Source organism: Impatiens glandulifera, chromosome 6 (assembly GCF_907164915.1).
Source record: "Impatiens glandulifera chromosome 6, dImpGla2.1, whole genome shotgun sequence".
Lineage (NCBI taxonomy): Eukaryota > Viridiplantae > Streptophyta > Magnoliopsida > Ericales > Balsaminaceae > Impatiens > Impatiens glandulifera.
In genome coordinates, this window is record NC_061867.1 from 4,776,262 (window position 1) to 4,801,290 (window position 25,029).

Below are 25,029 nucleotides of genomic sequence, written 5' to 3' on the forward strand. Positions count from 1 at the left end.
ATCTTTACAATGGTGGATTATATAAAGAGATAGTTTTTGAATTTTTGATGATTAAGCTAATATGATTATTTTTATTTGCAAACACATTTTTTGTCGTATTTATCGTATATTTATCACGTGGATTCAGATGAGATCCATAAAGAGAAGTATTTCCAAATATGGTTATTGTCGTGCTATACAAGCCACTTAATTCCCTTTAAAATGTCTTTACGCTCCCGATTTTAGATTATTGAGAACTTTTTGCGGGTCAGACAACATTAAGCAAGACTTTATGAGGGGTCGAGTCTGAATTCAGTATTTGTGTTTTTTTCTGTCACAGAAAAGGATAGAGGTGCTGAAGAAAATTGATGAAGAAACAGATCAAATGTTAGGCTTTAAAGTAAAGTAAAGTTATGTAAATAACTGCTTAATGCTTGCTTTTGGATTCATGGGGAATTGTTAGTGCATACTAAAAACATTAGAATTTTGAATTAGAATAAGTTTGAATGGCAGTGGCAAAGACCATTTCAAGATCTATAACTCATATTAGATTAGAGACTATTATCTTATGGTAAATTTACATTTTCACATTGAAATCTCAAATCTTTCTCAATTTCTGAAATATTGTTAGTTGTTGCAGTCAGAAGGTTTTTTTTTTAGAAAATGACTTTTAGTAATATATTTAATAAAACTCAATGGGAGAAAGTGAGTACAAAAGTTTTTTATTAGGACAAAAACAGACTTTTATCCTAATTTGAATAAAAAAATACAGCAACAATCATGAATAACCAAAAAAAACAAGCAAACTAAAATGTGAAACAACATTACGGTAGCATGAAAAAGCAATTTCACTTCATTTCGTCCTATACGTTTGAGTTTTTATGACTTCCTCGAATGTCATTTTCCATTGTTGACATAGTTCCCAATTAGTCGAAGTTATAGGGATGTTTCACCATGTATGAATTAAGGCTAGGCCATCAAAGACAACATCATTCCAAATCTATTCTTCATTCCTTCCAGCCCTTGAAAATATTTTAGAGTTTCTTTCCACCCAAATTTGATACACTATTGCTCCATATAAACATATGAATATATTAGTAAGATTCCAATCCTCGGGAAAGATACAGAAACTAAAGTTATTAGCAAATTTTTTCCAAAGTGCCTTAATATATATACATTCCCCGAGGATATGAGCTATTGTTTCCTCGTTGTTCGAACAGAGTACACATCTTTTACATGGAGGTCATAAACTTGTTTATCCTATCCATTGTCATGAGTCTTTGTCTAAACGCCAACCAAAGGACAATTCGATGCTGGGGTATAATTTTAGGAGACCAAACACAATGAGCCCACTCCATCAACTGTCATCTGCTGCGTATAAGCGGCCATGCTAGCCTAGTAATGAGCCTGCGCGCTATTAACAATCACCTTCCAACACATGCAAATCAATTCGATCATTAAACGTAATTTGATTGATTTCATTAAATATTTTTTTCCTTCTGGAATAAGACTCAAAAGGTCATTACATTCATCATCCTTCACTCTATTAGGTGCTATATTAAGGTATTTTCTTCTAATTCTAACATTTTCAAAGGTATGATGTTCCTTCGTATCATGGATCATACCAGATTTCGTCTAACTCCCATCTCCAAATCAAACATGAAACGTAGACCCTGCATACTGATTCAATTTGAAGATTATTTTCAAAAGTTAGGTTTGTGTAAACTGGTCATCTCTTTAAAAGACAATAAACCAAATGGAGAGAAACCTTATTTTTCTATTTGCTATCTTACTAGAATCAAGAGGCATTTCTCCATTAGTTTGGAATTGGACTATTTGAAAACATATTCTTTTCTTGATGAGAATCTGGATTCCAATGTTAGAATCTATGTCTCGTTAAGTTTTGTCTATAAATTTGATTTGATGTAGATTTACATCATATATATTTGAAAAAAAAAACTTTTCAAATCTACATTTGATCTTTAAACTGGAATGTTTAATGTTAAGTTTCTTCCTTTATTATGCTACGTTTTGTTGACCCGTGAATAATGAAAAGATTTTTTCATTTGAAGCTTGAGTTCCAAATTTAAAGATTGTTCTATTAGTATATTTTTTTTAATGAAATATTATTAAATTGCAAATTTATGAAAAAATTCAAACCTTAGTCAATTGTGAAAATATAAAAGGTAAAATTTTTAAATAGACGCCTTGATGATAAATGGTTTCTTTTGTGAAATTTGTATGTTGTTCAATTGGTTATGCGAGAGATCGCCAGTATGGCTATTGAAAGACATAGATTGAGACGCTAAAGGTGAGATTTGGTAAGAACGTGGACTCGACGAGTGATCTCATACTCATTGCTCTTTTGGAAGATCTTTGTGCTCGATGATTTTACTTTTTTATTTTTTCTCGTTTCACATTTGTCGTTACTTTAACGACACTCTAATTTTAATGGATCATTTTAAAAAATGAGGGAGGAAGTGGAGTGATGTAGAGAATTGAATTGAATGGATGAAGAAATTAATAAAATGATGAATGGATTTGGCGATGAATCTTGGAAATTCTTACATATTTGCATATTAAAAATAGTGTTTTCAAATTTCTTCCTTTGGTCTTTAAATTGGAATATCGAAGGTTAAGTCTCTTCCTTTAGATTATCCTCAAATTTACACCTTTTATTTTTAGTCTCTTTTGTAATAAAAGTAATGTTTTTTTTTTCATATTCTAGTAAAAAATACTAATTCTATTACTTTTATTATCCATATATTTTTTATTATTTTACTTTTATTCTAACTTGTACCAAAGTTATTTTATATAGATTTAATCTTCTTTGTTTACAGTAACAAAGAGTACCATCAACATCAAGGAGTTTATATATACTTAATTTATTCAACTCTAAGGAGTTTGTCGTATTCACATCTTGTTTGGATCCTCATCATTAATGTCTTGCGCGTTGTCTCATAAAAACCGCAATATTTGATTTTGGCCCACATCAACATCATCCACCACATTTGGCGGCACTGACCATTGATGATTGATTTTATTTCTCAATTGACTTTCTACATATTCTCGAACGAGCTAGACCAAAATCTAACATTGAAATGAATTAGGAATTAAGTTGATTCATTTTCTCAAATTTGTACACTCCTATTATTACCGAGAAAACAATTATATCAAATAATGAATAAAAAGTAATTACTATTTTTTATGCTACATTTTCAGAGGCTTTCGTTCGGTATAATTTAGAGTAGGAGTCAGTTGAGGAAATTAGGGTTCATGGTATGGAACTATTCATTCAAATCTTTCTCCATTTCTGAAATATTATTAGCTGTTGCAGCCCATAAGTTAGGGTTGTCTAAACCGATCATCTCCTTAAAAGGCACCAAATCAAATGGAGAGAATACTTATTTTTCTATTTTCTATACCACTAGAATCAATAGGTAACCATTAGTTTGGTATTTGGAAATATATATATTTTTTTTTAGATGAGAATCTGGATTCCTATATTAAATCTTGATTCGATGAAAATTTCCTGTTTTCGGATTTTTGACAATAACCAAAAATAAAAAAAAATGTTTTCAAATCTCCATTTGGTCTTTAAAATTGGAATCTTGAATGTCGATTCTCTTCCAGAACATTTTCACCTCTTATGTCTCTAGATTCTACAATGTAAATTTGTTTTTCTAATACAAGTTAAAACCATTAAACTCTACTTTACTTTTAAATGTTAGAATTATTTATAGGAACAAATAAAAGTTAAAATATTTTTTTTGGAAAGGGGAAAATTCACATGAGCTTAGAGATTAAGGCAAAAACAAACGTTTGTCTTAAATTAATTAGATGAAAAATTAGACAACAATTAGAAATAAAAATACAATGAATTACAAATAACCAATTATACTATCAATAGAAATTTAAAGAGCTTGAAATCAATAGATTGAGTGACTTCTTGGGGATGCATCATCTTGAAATATCAACCAATTTATTTCGCAACCAATTTATTTCGCAAGTGAGTATTCGCCTTCTAGTTCGAATTAGTGCATTTCCATAAAAAAATCATGTCCCTCCACTCGAACTCTAGAAAATGAATATGTGAGTAAACATAAATTAATTTATTTACAAATAGAAAATGAGTTTCTCTTTAATCTCCAGATTATGGGTTTTATAGGAACAATTACTTATCAAAGGGTTCAAGGTTGTTCTATAATTCCTACAAGGTATCTAGATTAATAATCAAATTTATGTATTTTATACTATTTTGCTCATTATCTTTACAATGGTGGATTAGTATAAAGAGAAAGTTTTTGAGTTTTGATGATTAAGCCTAATATGATTATGTATTATTTGTAAACACATTTTTTTGTCGCATTTATCGTATATTTACCACGTGAATCCAGATGAGATCCATATATAGAAGTATTTCTAAATATGGTCATTGCCGTGCTATACAAGCCACTTCATTCCCTTTAACATGTCTTTTCATTCGCGATTTTAGAGTATTGAGAACTTTTTGCCGGTCAGACAACAATAAGCCAGATTTGATGAGGGGTTGAGTCTGAATTCAATATTTGTGTTTTTTTCTGTCACAGAAAAGGATGGATGTTCTGGAGTTCTGAAGAAAATTGATGAAGAAACAGATCAAATGTTAGGCTTTAAAGTAAAGTAAAGTTATGTAAATAACTGCTTAATGCTTGCTTTTGGATTCATGGTGTATTGTTATTGCATACTAAAAACATTGGAATTTTGAATTAGAATAAGTTTGAATGGCAGTGACAAAGACCATTTCAAGATCTATAACTCATATTAGATTGGAGACTATTATCTTATGGTAAATTTTCATTTTCATATTGCAATCTCAATTCTTTCTCCATTTCTGAAATATTATTAGCTGTTGCAGCAAAAAGGTTGATTTTTTTTAAATGACTTTTAGTCATTTATTTAATAAAACTCAATAGGAGGAAGTGATTACAAGAGTTTTTATAAGTGAAAAACGTATTGTTTAAGGACTAAAAGTTTTTTCATCATAAATGTCTTATACTAATGTTAGGGTAATAATTGAAGGGTTTAAAAATAAACTATGATTTTAAAAAGTAATTGAACGAAGTTAAACACATTTTACCAAGATTTGTCCACTTATATAATTTTAATGACTAATACTTCAATATTGAATCGATAATAGATGAATTGGTCAACTTAATTGGTAATTCATGTCAAAAAATTTAATTACTTATATCATGTTCTCTTCGTTAATTTATTCTATCTAAATTATTATAATATTAAAAAATATTAATAATCATGATTCATCTCCACGTATATATAATTTCATTATTCATTATTCTCATAAATTTAGCGATAAAATTAGAGAGAATAATGTGTAAATTTATATGGGATCCTCAAACTCATCATTTTAACATTTAGTTAGTTGAGATAAAGTTAAATGTTTTAAAAATCAATGATGTTTAAATATTCGAGATCTTATTTACTTTAATAAGGCTATTTTAAAATAGTGTTATAGATTTGCAACAGAACCGAATAGTCTTTGAGCATCGATGATCAAATGTAAGTATGACTACGATTGGTCTGGTTGGTTCACAAAAATGTCTAATTATCCAACAGAGTGTAGCATTTGGAATGAAATTTATTTTATGTGGAATAGTTTTCGTGAGCAATCTAAATTCATTGTGGGGATGATTTTCAATCGGTTTTTTGGACGACAATTGGTGTTGTATCAAAAGTCTAGTTACCACACATCCTGAGCTTGCTTCCATTGTTATATGTAGAAGTCACATAGTTAAGGACATGTTTGATCATGGATCAAGTGGTTTCACTAGCCGAATTAGATATAAGAATAAACATTATGGAGAGTTTGTCTCATAATAGAATTTTACTTTTGGTAGGACACAAACAAGTGTCTCTGTCTGAACAAGATAGTATGCGTTGGCAAGACATTGATAGTTTTTATGTGGGGTATTGTTACAAGTTTTTTGCTAAGATGAATTCATATAATTTTTGTTGGGAAAAACTTTAGGAGTTAAATATTCCAACCAATATCTCGTTCTTTGGATGGAGCATTATTTGCGATGGAATTTTTACGGATAATATGTGCAAGGCTGTCAAAATCGAGAGTTTACGTAAAATCGAGAGTTTACGTATAATAAACTCGTAAAATCGAGAGTTTACACAAAATCGTAAGAGTTTACATAAAAGCAAATAAATAATTTAAAATAAAATTAATTCATCTAAATATAGATAAATAATTGATTATTATTAAAAATTAATCAATATATTAAGAAACTTATATTATTATAAATAAATAAAATTTATGTATCATAATTATTGTATTTAAAATATTTGTTGTTAAATTATTATAATATAAAATATCATAAAATGAAATTAAAATATAAAAACTAAATACTTAAATTATAAAAATAAATCAATTATAAACTAATTCATCAAAATAAAAATTAATAATTAAATTATTTTATCTTTCCAAATAATTTATTATATATATATATATATATATATTATTATTATTATTATTATTTAATAGGATAACCCTAATTGCTTCCTTTCCAATTATATTTTTTCTCATGACGGCCTCTAAATACGCCTCTCCTCCATTGTTCTCTTTCATTGTTCTCATTGTTTCCTCCATTGTTTCCTCTTTTTACTTTCACTTTTTTTCCTCCATTGTTTCTGATTTTGTTCCTTTACTAACGATCTCTTGTTTCACATTCTATTATTGACAAATGATTCACTACAACAAAAAAGACCTTTTGCGACCCTTAAAAAACTTCTGCCAACCTTTAAAAGCGTCGTCAAAAATATCACCGACCCTTATTTTTACGTCGCTATAAGCAGGGTGAGCACAAGTTCTTACCACGCTTAGTTAAGCGTCGGTAATATGAATTTAAGCGTCGCCAAAACCTATTTAATTTTGTTTGTATTTTTTTTAAATTAAAAAATCATTAAAAACATTTAAAAATCCCTTTCTATTCATTAAAAACAATTTAAATAATAACAAAAGAAAGATAAATTTTCTCATAAAATAATATCATTATCAAATAATAAATATTAATTATCATAATACAAGTTTTTAATAATATTCTAATGTTCAAATAAAAAAACATTAAATTCCCATTTATTTTCAACTTCAAGTGAACTCTTGCCTGAGATGATCACTATTCTTGTCGGAAAGCTGCTCACCAACAAAACCATTAAATATTAATGGGCTTGTCGGAAAGCTGCTCACCAACAAAACCATTAAATATTAATGGGGTGATATGATAAACAAAGATGAATCATTAATCACCCAACAAATATTATCAAGTTCAAATAAATATATCTAAATATTGCACTTACAATTGTGATGTTTATAAGCTTCATAGAATTTGTTCTAATATGCAACCAACCATGTATAATAACTTATCTCTCCAAAAATAAATAATAAAATATTATAAGTGCTACAAAGAACCGTGCCTTTTGATTTAACAAAAAATAATAAAAACTATTAGAGAACAACTTTTTTTAGAATTACCATTATAATGAGCATCCTAGCTGGTGATGACATCTACAAATCATATAACGCAATGCTACGATTACTAAACCCAAAATAAAATAAAATTAATGAACCAACAATTCTATTTGATCAACATAATTTATAAGACTATATATGGTTCAATCAATACATATTTTAAATCATTCATCTAAAAATACCTACCTTCTTGATGTTGCCAAAACATTTGGTTCTTCAGAAAATATAACTATGTCTTTATCCCACTCAAACCTGTTTACTGGCTGGGACCTATTTACACGAAACAACAGCCAATTCGATTTCCACATCATCCAAATGCTCGATGAAAGAGATAAAAAAAGAGATTAACACCTATTGGGTCTCAAATGTCTAGTTGAGCACCAGCAGTGGCGAAGTGTGAACCATCTCATTGGTAATCAACAGCCCTAACAAATCGCCCCAAATCAACAACTGGTTCATGTTTAGCATCCCTATTGAACACATAAAATACCTCTTATTATTATTAGTAGATAAATCTGTTGGATTATTTGATATATAATAGAACAAAACAGAAACTGAGCAAACATAAACTAGAAGCTACTCTAGTAGATGTCATCAATATAGACTCTTACAGGGGGGTCAAAGAAATTAGTAATGACTCTTCGAGGCCTGTGTTAATGCATCATACAAGGCCTGTGTTAATGCATCATACAGTTGTTAATAGACTTACTAAAAATCAGGTCACGACACCATAAATACAGTCCATCCAAATGGGATTAATTTAAACAATTGTAGTAATGTTTCCAGTGCAGTTTGAGAAAAGTTATTCACCAAAACATTTGAAACAGGGACGAATGTCTAAATTATTTCCATAAAAAAATTTAAAAGAAAATCTATTGCCAGCCAACAGTCATTTTGTGTCAAATGACTTACAAGACAAAGCTGCATTCTATCAAAACTGTAACTGTCTACAACAACAAAATTATTTTTCCCAATAGAAATCATCATCAACTGTGTCCCATGAACAATAAAATAAGAACTGAATAGCATTGAACATTCATTATTTCCCTTGAGAAGTATGTTTAATGTGTTTGGTATCTAAATGCTTCAAATAACTTACCTAAAAAAATTCCAAAGATACATATATTCAGGGAGTTTGAGGATGTGGTTGTTCTTTTAATCACTGAGGAAAGGATACACATAATCCATAATTTATTTTCTTCCCAAGTTGCATCAATAACTAAAACTAAACAACATAAACATTTCTGTTGCTAAAAGTATAACTCTACAAGTAACACACAATCATCAAACTTCCACGTACGTTGTCCAAAAGGGAGTTATTTAGTATAGAATCCCAGCTTTCGTTATCTAAACTAAGCACTTCAACCTCCCCATTCTCATATGTAATCTACAAAAGATAGGCTAGGACATCTGAAGCAAAAAATTGTAGAGGAGCTTAAAAGGATGGATTACAACATAGGAAAGAGCATAAACTAGACAATAATTTTAGTCATCTGTATGTAATAAGAAAATCTCATAAATATATCTATATCAATAATAGAAATGGAACATAAAAAAGGCAGTAACAAAAAAAAATCCAGAGCACTTCACAAGGACTGAATGGTTGTGGGTTTGAGCCTTCGTGACCATTTAAAAGAAGAAAAACTACACAAGGACTGGACTGAAGCAGCCCTGGGAATTTGCACTCTGTAGTGACTTTCAGAGATATATAAATATTTGCATAACAGTTCCAGAAAGCTATTGAATTGATTTGGAATTATTTTTAAGCTGTTTAGGATTTAGGATTTAGGATTTAGGATTTAGGATTTAGGATTTAGGATTTAGGCTGTGTGGAATGTTTTATATTTGTGAAGCTTTATTTAAACCAAATCAAGCATAATTGCAACTCTTTTTTCTAGAATACTTTCTAAAGGCTTATTACATAATCACCAATAATAACAGGATGCACAGAACTTTCATCCTGTTTCTTCCACGGATGAGAATATCTCATTACTAGAAATTTTATCATTTTATTTTATAAGAGAATCCATTCCTTATCTATGCATGAAGCACATATATATACCCATTTTCTAGCAATTAAGAATTTAGAGTGGCAAAAACCTTATGCTTCTTATTTTGAGGATCTAACACGTCCACATCCGCTGAGAAATAGCTGAGAACAAAATTTAAGACTATCACAAAAGGTCATTGAACCATTTTCTAAGAATAAGAGTTAAGAGAAGCAAATGCTAACCAATTATGAAGCGGCGACCATAATCTTATTTTCTGTCCCACTAATTGTTGTCCGTTGTTTCCATCATCCTACATGATTAAGACTTATGGAGCTGTAAGTATTGGCATGGGATGGGTCATCAAAACATACTTCTATGTAACCTCAAACCATGACTTTATGTCCTTAGCTAATAAACGGCATAGTTCTTCCTTTTTGCCTTGTTGAATTTCAGGAGTGATCAAGTCAAAACCATGACTTTATGTCCTTAGCTAATAAACGGTTTCAAGGAAGAACGACTGCACTGAAATGTAACCTCAAACATAATATAAAGAACTACGCTGATTGGATAACTTACTCTTGTTATTAAATAATTCTCAAAAACCCCTTCATCTAACATATGTTCTAATGCAGAATAAATTCCACAATCCTTCAACAAGATCAGCTTGTGAAGGCCATCTTCTGCTTTAGATGGATCATGGAAGATTCTGCCAAAGATGGCGTCAGTTCTTATCTTTGATTCTTCAGAGCCATTTTCCTGCAATAAATTATTTAAAATATCCCAAAATATATGAGATGAATATTCATACTAGAATCATCATACTTCTAAAATGGGAAAAGCACATATTTATACATTAACTTTCTAAAAGGGCAAATATACCATGATGCAATTTTCACCAGAACTACACAATATTGAAGAGTCAGAATAAGGTTTTCTCCTGAGAAATTCTTTAAATAAAATGAAAAATGTGTAATTCCAAGGAAACTAACCCTGGAATAAGTTGAGTGGCAGTTAGCCGCGTCAACAAGGATAGTAAATAAGCTAGAAGTTCAGCTTTCAGTTAGTAATTCAGCATTTCAGTTAGAAGTTCAGTAATTCAATTAGTAGTTAAGTAGCAGTTAGTAAATCATTATTGAGTTGAAAAAGTTCAAACTTATGGACAGTTATTAGTGTGTGAATCACTCAATTGACAGAAAGGAGAAGAGCATAATAGTCTTTGATTTTGTGAATACAAATTGCAGAGAAATACAATCCACATATAATCCGAAGGTAGAGATCAGAATATATATATATATAACATACTAGTACCAGATCACATAATTGTAAAATTAGAAGTAAAGAAGCTTAGAAAAACATATCATCAAATGTTAACCTAAAATTAGATAACAAGGTCAACGAAGAACGCAACAATCCTTGTTGAGTTGCAATGGTTTGTAGAAAGAGAAGAGAAGATAGGGGATTTGAGAAAGGTAACGAACCATAAAGAAATTGTAGAGTGATCTAGGAGAAAAACAACATGAAGCACAACGATCTGACGCCTCTATCTGTCCACTAAGTTTTGTTCTTTGTGTCTGTGAATTCGCCCTTTGATTCTACGCTACCACTGCTGGCATTTGTAGAACAAGAACTCGTCTTCTCTTCTAATCAATTCAGAGTGTGATTTTTCCGAGAGAAAGGGAACTCAAAGTGAGCGACTTCCGTTTGTTTTGACAGTGAGTCTGATGATGAGGGTCTGATTAGGGTTTAAGAGAGAAAAGAAATTGGAATATTGGTTTCTAATTTAAAAAAAAATTATAGGTTAATTTTTATTCATAAATTTAATATAACATTTAATTTGTATTATTTTTTATTTAATTAAATTTAAATAATAATTAATTAAAGTATAAATGTTTATAAAAAATTTAATAATGAAATTTAATAATTATGTTATAAAAAATTAATAATTAAATTTGAATGTTAATAAAATTAATAATTAAATTTTAAAGTTAATAAGATTATAAGTCAAAATAATTTAAAATATTAAAATAATGAAATAAAATATTTATAATGTTAAAAAATAAAAAATATTAAAATTTATAATGGTTAAAGTATGAAGTTCTCTATTTATATATAAAAAAAATTAATAAAGGTTGGTGTATGTATAAAAGTTGGCAAAAGTTTTTTTTATTTTATTTTTAGCAACGCTTAATATACGTTGGCATATAAGGATCGCCAAAGATATGTTTTGTTGTAGTGATTGTAGCTTGAAGAATCTAACTATGTAGTCTTCAGAGAATAGATGAGCATTCAACAAGAGAGGAGAATAGCTAAAAATACAAAAATCGGGTCGATGTTACCGATTTAAACGAGTTTGACGAGTTCACGGTATACGGTATTAATTCGCGATTTCAGATTGATTTTACTGCTGACCAAGTTTTTAAACTCTTGAATAGAGATGGCAATGGGTACCCGTATGCCCGATACCTGTGGGTATCCGATAGTCGGGTTCGGGTATTTTAAATCGGGGTCGGGGTCGGGCATGGGGAGAGGGAGAAGGAGAAGGTACCCGGTCGGGTACGGGATCGAGGATGGGGAGTATGCGAAACCCAAACCCGATACCCGGTTATATTAATATTATTGATTTATTTTTATAAGTTTAATGTGTGACTTTTCAAAAATGCTTAATCATTACAAATGTATAATATAATATGTTATAGTTTTATTATATTATAAATTTATTTTTGTTTAATATAATTAATATGATTTTTTAAATAAAATAATTTATTTATTTGAATATTTATTTAAAAAATTGTTTAGAGATAGTTTATATTAAAAAAAATTGAATAAATTATTTTATAAATATTTAATCTAGATGATATTTTTATAAATTAATTAATATTTTTTTATTTAAATATATTAAACTTTATTTTCTTGTATAATTATTTATTTATTTGAAGTATTTAAAATTTAAATATTATATTAGATGATATAGTTGATTATAATTTTTTTTTATTTAATAAAAATACTATATTTTTTTTAAATGAAATAATTTCTTAATTTAATTTATTTGAAATAAATTTTATAATGTAATAAAATAAATATTAAATATATATATTAATATTAATTTTTATTAATATAATAATTTATTAAATATAAATAATTTAATATTTTAATTTATAAAATAATTAATTAAATTAGTGATTTAATTGTTAGAGTTTAAAATAAAAACGGTATTTTATCCTGATAACCAAAAATATTATTAACCATTCAAATTTATTCGTTACACTATTCCTATTAAATTGATAATGTGAATTTATCTAAATTGATAATGTGAATTTATCAAAACACCTGTGCGATAGATCAGTGTAATAATAAAAACATATTTCCAGCTGTAAAACCCTAATTTAAACTGTCATTCCCGTGACTTAAATTGAAATTTGTCGGGATGCATTTTAACTCAATTATGAGAAATGACCTAATTGTCCTCCCGGAGAAACCGATGAAAAAATATTTGTTTTCTTTCTAAACAAATCCCTCATACTCACTTTCTCACCACTCCACTCTCTTCTCTTCTGTTTCACCACATTGCTCTGTTCTTACTATTTCGCCATGATGTAAGTGATATTTTCCTTTTGTAATCATCATATATAATCTAGGTTACATTCTAAAAGATTATGTTTTTCATTTCTTTCTGGGTTTTTCAGTTTGTCCATGATGTCTCCATTGCTGCCGGATGAGATTGTAACAGACATTCTCTCTCGATTGCCTGTTAAGTGTCTTCTCCGTTCAAGGTGTGTATCTAAATTTTGGCTTGCCCTAATCACTAGCCCATATTTTATCAAATTGCATCTGAACCGATCTGTTCAAACCAAGGACAACCTTAGTCTCTTCATGTGGGATGAGTATCTTTACCGTTTGAATTTTGATTTCATCGATGACCACGATCTTCCTCCGACTATAGTCGATTACAGTCCTTTTAGGTTTAAGGATGGGTCCATACTCCATGGCACTAGTAATGGATTGGTCTGCATGTCAACTTCCATGGGCATTTTCTATATATGGAATCCATCCACAAGGAAGTCTAAACAACTCCCTTTCTCACCACTTCGGATGACAGAACATCCTGACATTTTTCAAGAGCATACTTACGGATTCAGTTACGACATAATCAATGATGATTATAAGGTGGTGAGACTTGTGGTGTTTAAAACAGATGTTAATGGAGATTTCATCAATTTCGAGATTGAAGTTTATAGCTTGAAAACTAATTTGTGGCATAAGGCGGAGAAATTTCGTCACTATCCGAACTCTTGCGGAACTAGAGATTCAATAGCCGGAGGAGCTATGCATTGGATCTCAACTGTCCCAACTGTGGAATCAGAATCGGAAAGTAAAAGTTTGATTGTTGCCTTTGATATGGGGACAGAGAAATACAGAATAATTCCACATCCAAAATACAACCCAGGTCCTCTATTCTGTTTATGTTTGAATACTTTAGGAGGATGTCTTTCTTTAAGTTGTCATTACTGCTCAATGAATGTGGACGTGTATGTGTTAAAGGAATATGGTGGGAAAAATGAATATTGGACTAAAATAATTTCACTACCACCAGCATATTTTTCTGACCCTTTTCACATCGTGAAAACTATTGCTTATTCAAAATGCGGTAAGAAAGTACTTTTGAACATTGATTTTGAGTGCCTGGTTTGGTATAATTTAGAACAACAGGCACTTGAAGGTATTAGAGAACATGACACGGACCAATTATTTGAAGTAGTCACTTGTTTGGAAAGTCTAGTCTCTTTCAATGTTCCAGAAGCTGTAAACAATGCTAAGAATCATCGAAAAGAAACAACACGAATATGTGAGTAAATAGATATATGTTAAATTTTATTTACAAATCCAAAATGGGTTTCTTTTTAATCTCCAAATTTTATTTTGGGTTTTGCAGGAAAAATTTCCTATCAAAGGGTTTCAAGTTGGTTCTGTAATTCCTACAAGGTATATATGTATTTTCCTCTGTATACAAATGTATTTGCTCTTTTTTTTTTTCCAATTGTTAATTGATATAAATCTAATTGTGACGATGCATTATTTGAAAACACATTTTATGTCATATTTATCATGTGGATGAAATAAGATCATAACAAAAGTATTTCCAAATATGCTCAAATGTTGTCTTATACAAGTCCCGGTTTTAGAATATGATTGATATTGAGAATTTGAGACAACATGAACCAAGATAGAGGAGTGGTTTGACTCTTAATTCAAGATTTGTGTTTTTTTAACAGAGAGATGAAGAAATGGAGGTGGACTGTAAAATGACTGCTTTGGCAATGAATCTAGGAAATGTGAGATATGGGAATCTAAGAGCTCAAGTGATGGCTTTGGCATTCAGAATATGTGAGATATGTTTTTTTACCATTTGAGAATATGTTTTTCTTACTGTCACTTAGAGACTAATATATTTTACTATTTGAGAATATGTTTTTCTTACTGTCATTCAGAGATTAATACTGCCATGGGAGTAGGTGGGTTAAGCCCACCAGAAAAAACAATGTTCCTTTTCAATGCTATATTTTATTCATATTTAGCCCTAATCTTTTTATAATTTTCTGCTATATTTTATTCCACAAATTTTTTATTTTCTAATTATTTTCATATAACTTTTTTAATATATATATATATATATATTTATTTAATTCTAAACCAATTGAATCTCATTTTCTTAATTTATTATATAATTCTCTAACTTAATTGCCATCTTCATAATATATAAATGTCAAATTAATTATCTATTTGATATTTAAAATAATTTTATTTTTGTTTGATTGAAGGTACAAAATTTAAAATTTATCATATTAACATCATCTAATTTATTTTTCATCGATCAATAAAATATTTATTTAACCTGAGTAGTTAAGTTTATCTGAAAATTCAATATAAATATAATTTGAGAATTAAATATTTAATAATTTGTCCAATTAACATTGTATTTAATAAATTATATATAGAGATAAAATAAAAATAGAACATTAATCTACTCCTTCTAATTTCATCTTTGAATGTAGTGAAATTTTGATATGGTCCAAATAGAAGAATTAAAGCTAAAGTTTAACATTACATTAATTAAGTCCGTTATAACTCTAATTTTTAGATTAATCCTCTATTTCATTCAAAAAGAGAAATTGATTCAAAATTCAAATGTGAATGACCCAAGATTTAATTCTTGGGTCATGAAAACCAAGAAGGTAGAAGATATTGGAAATCCAATTTGGAATGAGTTGTCTTGTGGATATCCTTTCTTCAAGATGAAAGTCCTCATTCAAAAAGATAAATTGATTCAAATGTGGGATGATTCATAGTTTAATTCCCGCTAAATGAAAACCGATATTGGAAATGCAATTTGGAATGAGTTGGGTTGGATATCCTTTTTACAAGATAAAAATAATAATTTAAAATAGTACGAACATCTTACTTACACGTGTAAGATGCACGATCTTATGCATGATCTTTCTCAATCTGTTATGAAAGATGAACGTTTTATGATGATACTAAGAGCTCATGTGATGACTTTGGCCGATTCATGTGACAATAGTGATTGATGGATTTTGAGAAAACATCACCTAAATTTGTTAAAAATATAGGAGGTTTGCAATCTATAATACTACATCCCACAAATTATTAAAATGTTTGAAAGCGGATTTTGAGTGTTTTGAAAGAAGTTCCATCATCGCAGACTTTGTATAATTGGTTAATCTTTCTATTTCTTGTTATTTGTCAAAATTGTTACGTGATCTTGATTTAATTGATTAGATTCTAGTTTAGTTATATCTAGAGTGAACAATTACTGGTAACATTATTGATGATTGTGGATTGTTAACTTGTTTATACATGTCTCATGGTTTTTACTCCCATTTTGTACATTATTGATGATTGTGGAATGTTAACTTGTTTATACATGTCTCATGGTTTTTACTCCCATTTTGTATAGGTTTTCCACGCTAATTTTTTTTTTGCATTGTCTCTAATTTAATTTTTTAATGCTTAACCTTCCTACTCAATTAAATGGGAAATTATTCTATTACGAAGAATACCTTTTCCAAGAAACTGGTATCAAAGTCTGATTTTGTATTTGAGTATAAAGATGGAGACTAACACATCTAAAATGGTGAGCTTGAATGATTATAATCATAATATATGGAAGGGAAAAATGAAAGATTGTTTTGTACTTGAAAAGTTTTCACTTGCTAGTGTTTTCTTCAGTCAATTCTGCAGAAAAAAAGTGTGGATTATTGGAATTATTTGCATTGACAAATATGTGGTTATATTACTCAATGAGTTTATGACAATGTTCTGAACCATGTGATTTATATTACTGATACTCATACTCTTTGCATTAAATTTGAAGAATTGTATAAGAGAAAGATTGGTAATAACAAGATGATTTTGATAAAACAATTGATGTTCTTGTGTGCAATAATATACATTTCTAAAAAGTGGATGGTCATCTCTATTATATTTTGATAGGTGATACATTTAAGAATTTTTCGAAACAAAATGAAAACTTTCCAAAATACCAACCAAATCTCATCCCCGGAAACTAATTCACTATTTATAAATCACATTGTGATCTTGAAAATATATCTTCAATTCAAGTTGTCTTTCCAACATCTTCTACTTCTTAGTCTTTCGTTTGTAGGAATTAAATTATATGTCATATATCCATATTTGGATCACTCTTTCTGTAACTGAACGCGTGAGATGACGTAAGCAATAAAGAACAACACAGATTTTAACGTGGTTCACCAAGATAAACTTGGCTACGTCCACCAGAAATAGAGAATCTTATTAGGAGATTAGAACAGAGATTACAACAGTACAGACTAGGGTTATGACACGAGTTTATATAACACTCGGTCCCCTGAAACCCTAATAGTTACAAAGCTGGGACTGAAAACGATGCTCTCAAGGCAAAGACTTCAACCTTTTGAAGTGTCTGACTACACCTTTAAATAGACTTCAACTAGGTCAACACAATATTTTGGCAAATAATATCCAAAATATTATCATAATACTTTCCTAGTTATATTACTATAATAAAAGATCACATTTCCTTTTGTGTTAATCTTATTTTTCTTAAATCAATATTACACACCAAAAAGATATACTTTCATTTTGTTCAATATTCTCTTTCCTTACATCATCAATTCAAGACACCTCAACAAATCTCCACCTTGACTTGAATTCCCTCAAATTCCCCAAATGCATTAATCAATGCTCAAATATTCTATCTCCTCTCTCTGATCCAAAGTTGTTATAAGACAACTTAACAGATGCATTTGTCAATGCCATATGACCTAGATGCACTCGTCGGTGTCGGATGACCCAGATGCACTCGCTAGTGCCGGATGACTTAGAAGTACTCGCCGGTGTCGGATGGCCTAGATGCACTCGCCGGTGTCGGATGGCCCAGATGCACTCGTCGGTGCCGGATGGACTAGATGCACTCGCCGGTGCCGGATGGCCGAAATGCACTCGCCGGTATCGTATAGCCCAGATGCACTCGCCGGTGCCGGATGGCCCAGAAGCACTCGCCTGTGCCGGATGGTCCAGATGCACTCGTCGGTGCCGAATGACCCAAATGCACTTGTCTCTCTCTTCTAGATCCAGAATTGTCTCTAATATAGTTTAACATTTTCTTAGGTAACTCAAATATTCAAGTCTACTCAGCAAATCTCCATTTTAAGTTGAATACTCTAATTGTTGCAAACCATAATAGCACAGACACATTAATTAATGCTAGATGTGACCCAGATATATTTATCAATACCAGAGATGGCCCAGATATATTTATCAATAACAGAGATGACCCAAATACATTAGTTAATGTCAGATCTGGCCCAGATGCATTAGTCAATGTCAGAAATAGCCTAAATACATGAGTCAATAGCATAAGTAGCCCATATATATTAGTCAATGCCAGAAATGGCCCAAATGAATTAGTCAATGTCAGAGATGACCCAAATACATTAGTCAATGTCAGATGTGGCCCAGATACATTAAAAGGGTTAATTAAAATGAAGAGTGAAATTATTATTTTTATTCATTAAATAAAAAAGATTTTTTTGATAAATTTTTAGATCAAGTTACATATTTTTTTTTTATCAAACTTAATTGATTTTAATTTTTAACAACAAAAAAATTCTTATAACAAATAAGCATTTGTTCAAATAAATTATTTATTATGTCAAAATCAAAAAGACAAAGTCAAAGCATTTTCTTTTCTCCTTCTGCAAAACCCTACTCCTAGCTTCTGCGGAAAGCCAAGGTAGTTGAAACCCTATTCGTATGCCTGTTTGGTGAGAAGTGTTAATTCTTATAATCTGATTTCATTTTCTTTTTGCATTGTACAGTCTGCAGAAGATGTCGCCGTTTCCGGATGAGATTCTAGCAAACATTCTTTCTCGATTGCCTGTTAAGTGTCTGCTCCGTTCAAGGTGTGTATCTAAATCCTGGCTTGCCCTAATCAGTACTTCATATTTCGTTAAATTGCATCTGAACCGATCTGTCCAAACCAAGAGCAACCTCGACCTCCTCCTGTGGGACGGCGATACCTATAGGGTGGACTTTGATTCCTTAGACGACACCGTTTTTCAACCTATTGATGTTGATAACCATCCGTTGAGGTGTTATAAGAATTACGAGACCCTTTGGGGCTCCTGTGATGGTTTGCTTTGCATGTCGAATCCCATTGGAGATGTCATTTTATGGAATCCTTCAACCAGGAAATCTATAAACTTGCCTTACACACCAACTGAATTTTTCAGTGAGAAGAAAGTCTTAGAAAATACTCGACGAGAGCGAGTTTATCAACTTGGTTACGATAACATCAATGGCGATTACAAGGTGGTGAGACTTGTGGTACTTTATGGGAGCCAGTTTAAAGATTTTGAGGTTAAGGTTTATAGTTTAAAATGAAATTCCTGGCATAAGTCAGAGAATTGTCTTCACTGTCCGGACTTTAACAGAACTGGAAATTCAATAGCCGGGGGAGCTATGCACTGGATCTCAGATGTGATATCGGATTCAAAAAAAGAAAGCTCAATTGTTGCCTTTGATCTTGGGACTGAGAAATATAGAGTAATTCCTCCACCACCAGAGTTTTTTGGTCTTGATTCTTCTTTATATTTGGATAATTTAGAAGGGTGTCTTTCATTAAGTTATCAATACCAATCAATGAGTGTAGATGTATTTTTGTTAAAGGAATATGGCGGGAAAAGTGAATATTGGTCAAAATTTGTTACAATATCACCAACAATTCCTTTTACATCCGTTTACACTGTGAAACCTATTGCCTATTCAAAATGTGGTAAGAAAGTACTCTTGGACCTTGATTTTGAGATACTTGTTTGGTATCATTTAGAGCATGATTCACTTGAGGAAATTTGGGTTGATGGTATGAAAAAATTCCTTGATGTTCTCACTTGCGTGGAAAGTCTCGTCTCCGTCGATGTTGCCGCAGATGTAACCAATTCCAATGCTAAGAAAAAACTTCATAAAAAAGAGGACAATAACATGTGAGTAGAATAGATACATTTATGTTAAGTTTGATTTAGAAGTTGGAGATGGGTTTCTCTAAAATCTCTAGATTTTTGTTTTTATAGGAACAATTTTTTATCAAAGGGGTTCAAGTTGGTGCTCTAATTCCTACAAGGTATCTAGATTAATGTTCAAATATGTGCACTTTTCTCTGTATACTATTTGCTAATTTGATCATGTGTTATTTGGAAACGCCCTTTATATCATATTTATTGTTTGGATATCCAAATTTGCGTGTTATACAAGTCACTTAATTCCTTTAATATGTATATTCGTTCGCGATTTTAGAATATGATTGATACTGAGATCATTTTGCGGGTTAGACAAAATGTACAAAGATTAGAAGAGGGTTTGAGTCTGAATTCAATATTTGTGTTTTTTATTTGTGACAGAAAAGTCGGGGAGGTGGTGGAGTGATGTAGAGAATTGATGAAGGTTTCAGATCAAAATGGTAGAAGCTAAAGTAAATGACTGCTTAATGATGTTTTGGATTCAATGGTGTATTGCAATTGCATACTAAAAATGATTGTAATTTTGAATTAGACTAAGTTTTGAATGATAGTGACAAAGACCATTTTAGATTGGAAACTGTTATATTTGATGGTACATTTTCATTTTTACATTGCAATTTCAAATCTTTCTCCATTTCTGAAATATTATTAGCTGTTGTAGCCATAAATTAGGGATTTCTAAACTGATTGTCTCCTTAAAAGGCACCAAACCAAATGAGAGTTTTTTTTTTTTTTACTTTTCTATTTGTTAAAAAGGAATATAATCGAAGAGGCATTTCGCCATTAGTTTGAAAACATTTTTTGGTTTTGGATGAGAAATTATGTTCTCTTTTCAAATTTGATCTTATATTGAAAACATGAAAATTGTTTTCAGATTTCCATTTAGCCTGTCTTTAAATCAGAATATTGAAAGTAAATTTTGTTCTTTTACAGTAGCTATATATATTTTTACTAAGTGGGGATAATGATTTATTTTAATAGAGTAAAATTATGTATATTTGGGGTGATCATAATGTAAAGTTTTTCACACTAGTACAATTTAATAAGCGACTTGTCAATCAAATGTGCCTAATTCGAAATTTAGAAGTTTATGGGATTACAAGTGAAGATGCAATTTACTATTCATTTCAAGATTTCTAGTGTTTTGTATTGATGTCAATTTTCTATTCTTAATAAAATAAAACCAGTGGTCAAAATATGCATATATCAAGATATTCTTGCACCACCATTGCAAACAAAATGTGTTTTCAAGTAAATCAGAAGTAAATGAACTATTTAGAGTACTGATGGCTTGTTTTATTGTTCCTTATGCACAAATATTCTCTAATTAAGACATTGGACATTGATTTTCAGTGAGCCTTATTTGGCATAATTTAGAACAGTAGTCATTTGAGAAAATTAAGGTTCATGGTATGAAAGATTTAACTTAAGTACACACTTACCTTGAAAGTCTCGTCTCAGTCATGTTCCTATTACTAAGAATCATAAGGAAGAAGAGAAAATGAATACGTGAGTAAACTAGACAAATTTGATTTACAAATACAAAAATGTTTTCTCTTTATTCTCCAGATTTTGGGTTTTGCAGGAACAATTACTTATAAAAGGGGTTCAGTTTGGTGCTATAATTCCTATCAGGTATCTAGATTTCACTAGTAATTTTAGAAAATTATTGATATTGAGAACTTTTTGCGGGTAGACAACATGAATCAAGATTTGAAGAGGGGTTGAGTCTGAATTCAAGATTTGAATTCAACAGAAAAGGGGTGGAGGTGGTGGACTGCTGCAGAAAATTGATGAAGAGACAGATCAAATGTTAGAGGCTTTGGATTCATGGTGTATTCCTATTGCATAATGAAAATAATGGAATTTTGAATTTAAATAAGTTTTGAATGGAAGTGAAAAAATCCATTTAAAGATCTATAATTTATCTTATATTGGATATTAATATATCTTATGGATTCACATTACAATCTCAATTGTTTTTTTATGTATCTGAAATATTATTAGCTGTTTCTTGCTGCTGAAGTTAGGGGTGTCTAAACTAAATGAAGAGGATGTTTATTTTTCTATTTGCTATCCCACTAGAATCAAAAGCCAATTTAATTTTTCCATTAGTTTGTCTATGCCTATTTGAAAACATTTTCTATTCATGGAGGTATTTTAACAGATGACAAAATTAAGTGTAAGGGATTTATTATGGCAAGTCAATGTTGATGTCTTAAGGCGGAGGAGACAGTTTCGCACCTCCTCTTGCATTGTGAGTCCGTGGTTGGGGGTTTGGAACCTTCTTTGGACTTTGACTAGGGTTCAACTAATGGTTGTTGGAAACTTTGGGTGGAGGCAGTCAAATTGGCTGGTCTAAAATGGTAGGCTTTTATTCCAGTTATTTTGTGGGGATTATTTGGCTTGAGCGGAACTGAAGAACCTTCGACAACTATAGACGAACGTTGAGGTCCATTCAAAATGTTATTATCATGACATTGGCTAAGGTGAAATCTGGTATGAACGTGGACTCAACGAGTGATCTAGCTCATTGCTCTTTTGGAAGATCTTCGTGCTTGGTGATTTTACATTTTTATTTTTCTCGTTTTGTTTTTTATTTTTCTATGAATTTTTCATGTAACACATTTTTCGTTGCATTAATGTCACTTTAATTTTCGTGGATCATTTTCAAAATGAAAATAAAAAATGAGGAAGTCAATGCAGTGGAGTGATGCAGAGAATTGAATTGGATAGAAGAAGAAATGGATCAAATGATGAATGGATTTGGTAATGAATCTAGGAAATCCTTACATATTTGCATACTAAAAATAGTGTTTTCAAATTTCTTCATTTGGTCTTTAAATTGGAATATTGAAGGTTAAGTCTCTTCCTTTATATTATCCTCAAATTTCCACCTTTTATTTTCAAGTCTCTCTATTGTAATAAAAGTAAAGTTGTTTTCATATGCAAGTAAAAAAATGACTAATTCTATTACTTTTTATTATTTTACTTTTATTCTAACTTGTACTAAAGTTATCTATATAGATTTAATCTTCTTTGGAATTATGTGTAGTAACAAAGAGTACCAATATGATTAAAAATTCTAAGGTATTATTAATTTTGGTTTCTTGATGTGAATATAGAGCAATCAATAATGAAGTGGGCTAGTTAGGTATACTTTAGTGGATAGAGGAAATGATATACAATTTGTCTTCTTCAATTATATACTTAATTTATTGAATTCTAAGGAGTTTGTCTGATAATATTGCATCATCTTTGGATTATCGTCATCTTCAATGTTATAACCGATCCAAGAACAATCATGAATGATAAATAAAGAAGCATTAATACAATTCTCAACACAATAAAAGTAAGAAAAAAATGTAATAAGTAAAATGTAGGTATGTTGGGAATAAATGAAAATATCTAGTAAATCAACCAATTAATGATAATGAGTTGATTGTATAGAATCATAGATATATGTAGTGTTTTGGAAACTCCTTTTCCATTGTCTTGAGGCTTCTTTTTGGCAATAAAGACTCATTTTAAATTTAACTTGCTTCTTTTTTGTACTTTCTGTAAATCCATTGGGTTGTCTCATGTAAGGATATAATTCCTTTAAATTTCCACGAAGAAAGTCATATCTAATGGAGAACCAATATTGAGTCCAAGAATTAGGAATTAAGTTGATCCATTTTCTCAAATAATTTTTTTTATACTACTATTATAACCAAGAAAATCATTATATTAAATAATAAAAAATTTAGCGAGAATGAGAAAAATCTCAATTCATAAATATTTGTACAAAGGTTTGCAAGAAAACTAATTTCTATTTTTTATGCTACATTTTCAGGCTTGTTCGGTATAATTTAGAGCAGGAGTCCGTTGAAGAAATTATGATTCATGGTATGGATCTATTCATTCAAGTTCTCACCTTCGTGGAAAGTCTGTCTAGCTCCGTCGATGTTGCAGCAGCTGTAACCAATGCTAATGCTAAAAGAATCTTCATGAAAAAGAGGATAATAATATGTGAGTAAACTAGATACATATATGTTAAATTTGATTTAGAAGTTGAAGATGGATTTCTCTTAAATCTCCAGATTTTGTTTTTTGCAGGAACAATTTTTTTTATCAAAGGGGTTCAAGTTGGTGCTATAATTCCTACAAGTTATCTAGAATAATGATCAAATATGTACATTTTTATCTGTATACTATTTTCTCATGATACATGCATCTTTAAAATTTTGATATTATTTAGAAAACATGAAAAGTGTTTTCAAATTTCCATTTAGTCTTTAAACCCGAATATTCAAGGTAAATTCTTTCTTTTACATTATCTATATGTTTTTACTAAGTGGAGCAAATGAAGATTTTTTTAATATTTAAAAGAGTATTAAAAAATTCTAATGGAACTCATGAAATGATGTATGGGTGATCATAATTCAAATTATTTTCATTTTCAGTACAATTTTAAAGAAATTGTAAATCAAATTTGTCTAATTCGAAGTTTAGAAGTTGATTGGACTACAAGAGAAGATGCAATTTTCTATTCTCAAGATTTCTATAGTCATTTGTACTGATCTAATAGTCAAGACATTATTCAACTATTTTTAATACAATAAAACCAGTGGTCACCATATGCATTAATCAAAATATTTTTGGATAACCAAACAAATATTATTGTAGAAAAGTGACGTGATTCTATTTTTCTTAACTTATTTTAATTTAATTCATTATTTATTTCTTTAATTCGATTTTTTTTAAACTCGCCTTTATCCACCTCTATTTTTCTCCAACTCCAATGTTTGGATAATCTCTCATTGCAAATATCAACTATCAACTATTTAGAGCAATGATGAATTGTTTTGGTGTTACTCATGCACAAATACTCTCTAATTTAGTTTGATTAATTCTCACAAATTACTTGTATAAGTTAAATAGTTAAAAAAAA

At 30.1% G+C, this 25,029-nt stretch overlaps 2 protein-coding genes and 1 long non-coding RNA gene across 3 annotated transcripts; 2 read left to right on the forward strand and 1 right to left on the reverse strand.

The window, feature by feature from the left end:
* Window positions 1–7,603: 7,603 nt before the first annotated feature.
* On the reverse strand, window positions 7,604–9,947 carry LOC124941117. The gene is made up of 3 exons (XR_007099601.1): window positions 9,747–9,947; window positions 7,865–7,983; window positions 7,604–7,783 (listed from the first exon to the last, which is right to left on the reverse strand). It is a non-coding gene; the product is annotated as an uncharacterized LOC124941117 (long non-coding RNA).
* A 3,145-nt stretch (window positions 9,948–13,092) lies between these two features.
* LOC124942976 (F-box protein CPR1-like) lies at window positions 13,093–14,912 on the forward strand. Its single transcript, XM_047483542.1, has 4 exons — window positions 13,093–13,097; window positions 13,188–14,304; window positions 14,435–14,470; window positions 14,775–14,912. The coding sequence occupies exons 1-4, from the start codon at window positions 13,093–13,095 to the stop codon at window positions 14,910–14,912; spliced, it is 1,296 nt and encodes a 431-aa protein (XP_047339498.1).
* Window positions 14,913–17,950: 3,038 nt separating this feature from the next.
* LOC124942977 (F-box protein CPR1-like) lies at window positions 17,951–24,115 on the forward strand. The gene is made up of 5 exons (XM_047483543.1): window positions 17,951–18,093; window positions 18,900–19,424; window positions 19,515–20,063; window positions 21,666–21,731; window positions 23,932–24,115. Exons 1-5 carry the CDS (start codon window positions 17,951–17,953, stop codon window positions 24,113–24,115), a joined length of 1,467 nt encoding a protein of 488 aa, XP_047339499.1.
* The last annotated feature ends 914 nt before the right edge of the window (window positions 24,116–25,029 follow it).

Excerpts from the sequence above, each read along its gene's own strand:
- LOC124942976 (XM_047483542.1), top strand. Across the intron at positions 14,305-14,434 it reads CTTTCAATGTTCCAGAAGCT|GAAAAATTTCCTATCAAAGG; the intron begins GTAAACAATGCT and ends TGGGTTTTGCAG. Across the intron at positions 14,471-14,774 it reads AAGGGTTTCAAGTTGGTTCT|AGAGATGAAGAAATGGAGGT; the intron begins GTAATTCCTACA and ends TTTTTTTAACAG.
- LOC124942977 (XM_047483543.1), top strand. The coding sequence starts at position 17,951 with ATGGCCCAGATGCACTCGTCGGTGCCGGATGGACTAGATGCACTCGCC. Across the intron at positions 19,425-19,514 it reads GTGGTACTTTATGGGAGCCA|AACTGGAAATTCAATAGCCG; the intron begins GTTTAAAGATTT and ends GGACTTTAACAG. Across the intron at positions 20,064-21,665 it reads AAAAAAGAGGACAATAACAT|ATTTTGGGTTTTGCAGGAAC; the intron begins GTGAGTAGAATA and ends TTTATTCTCCAG.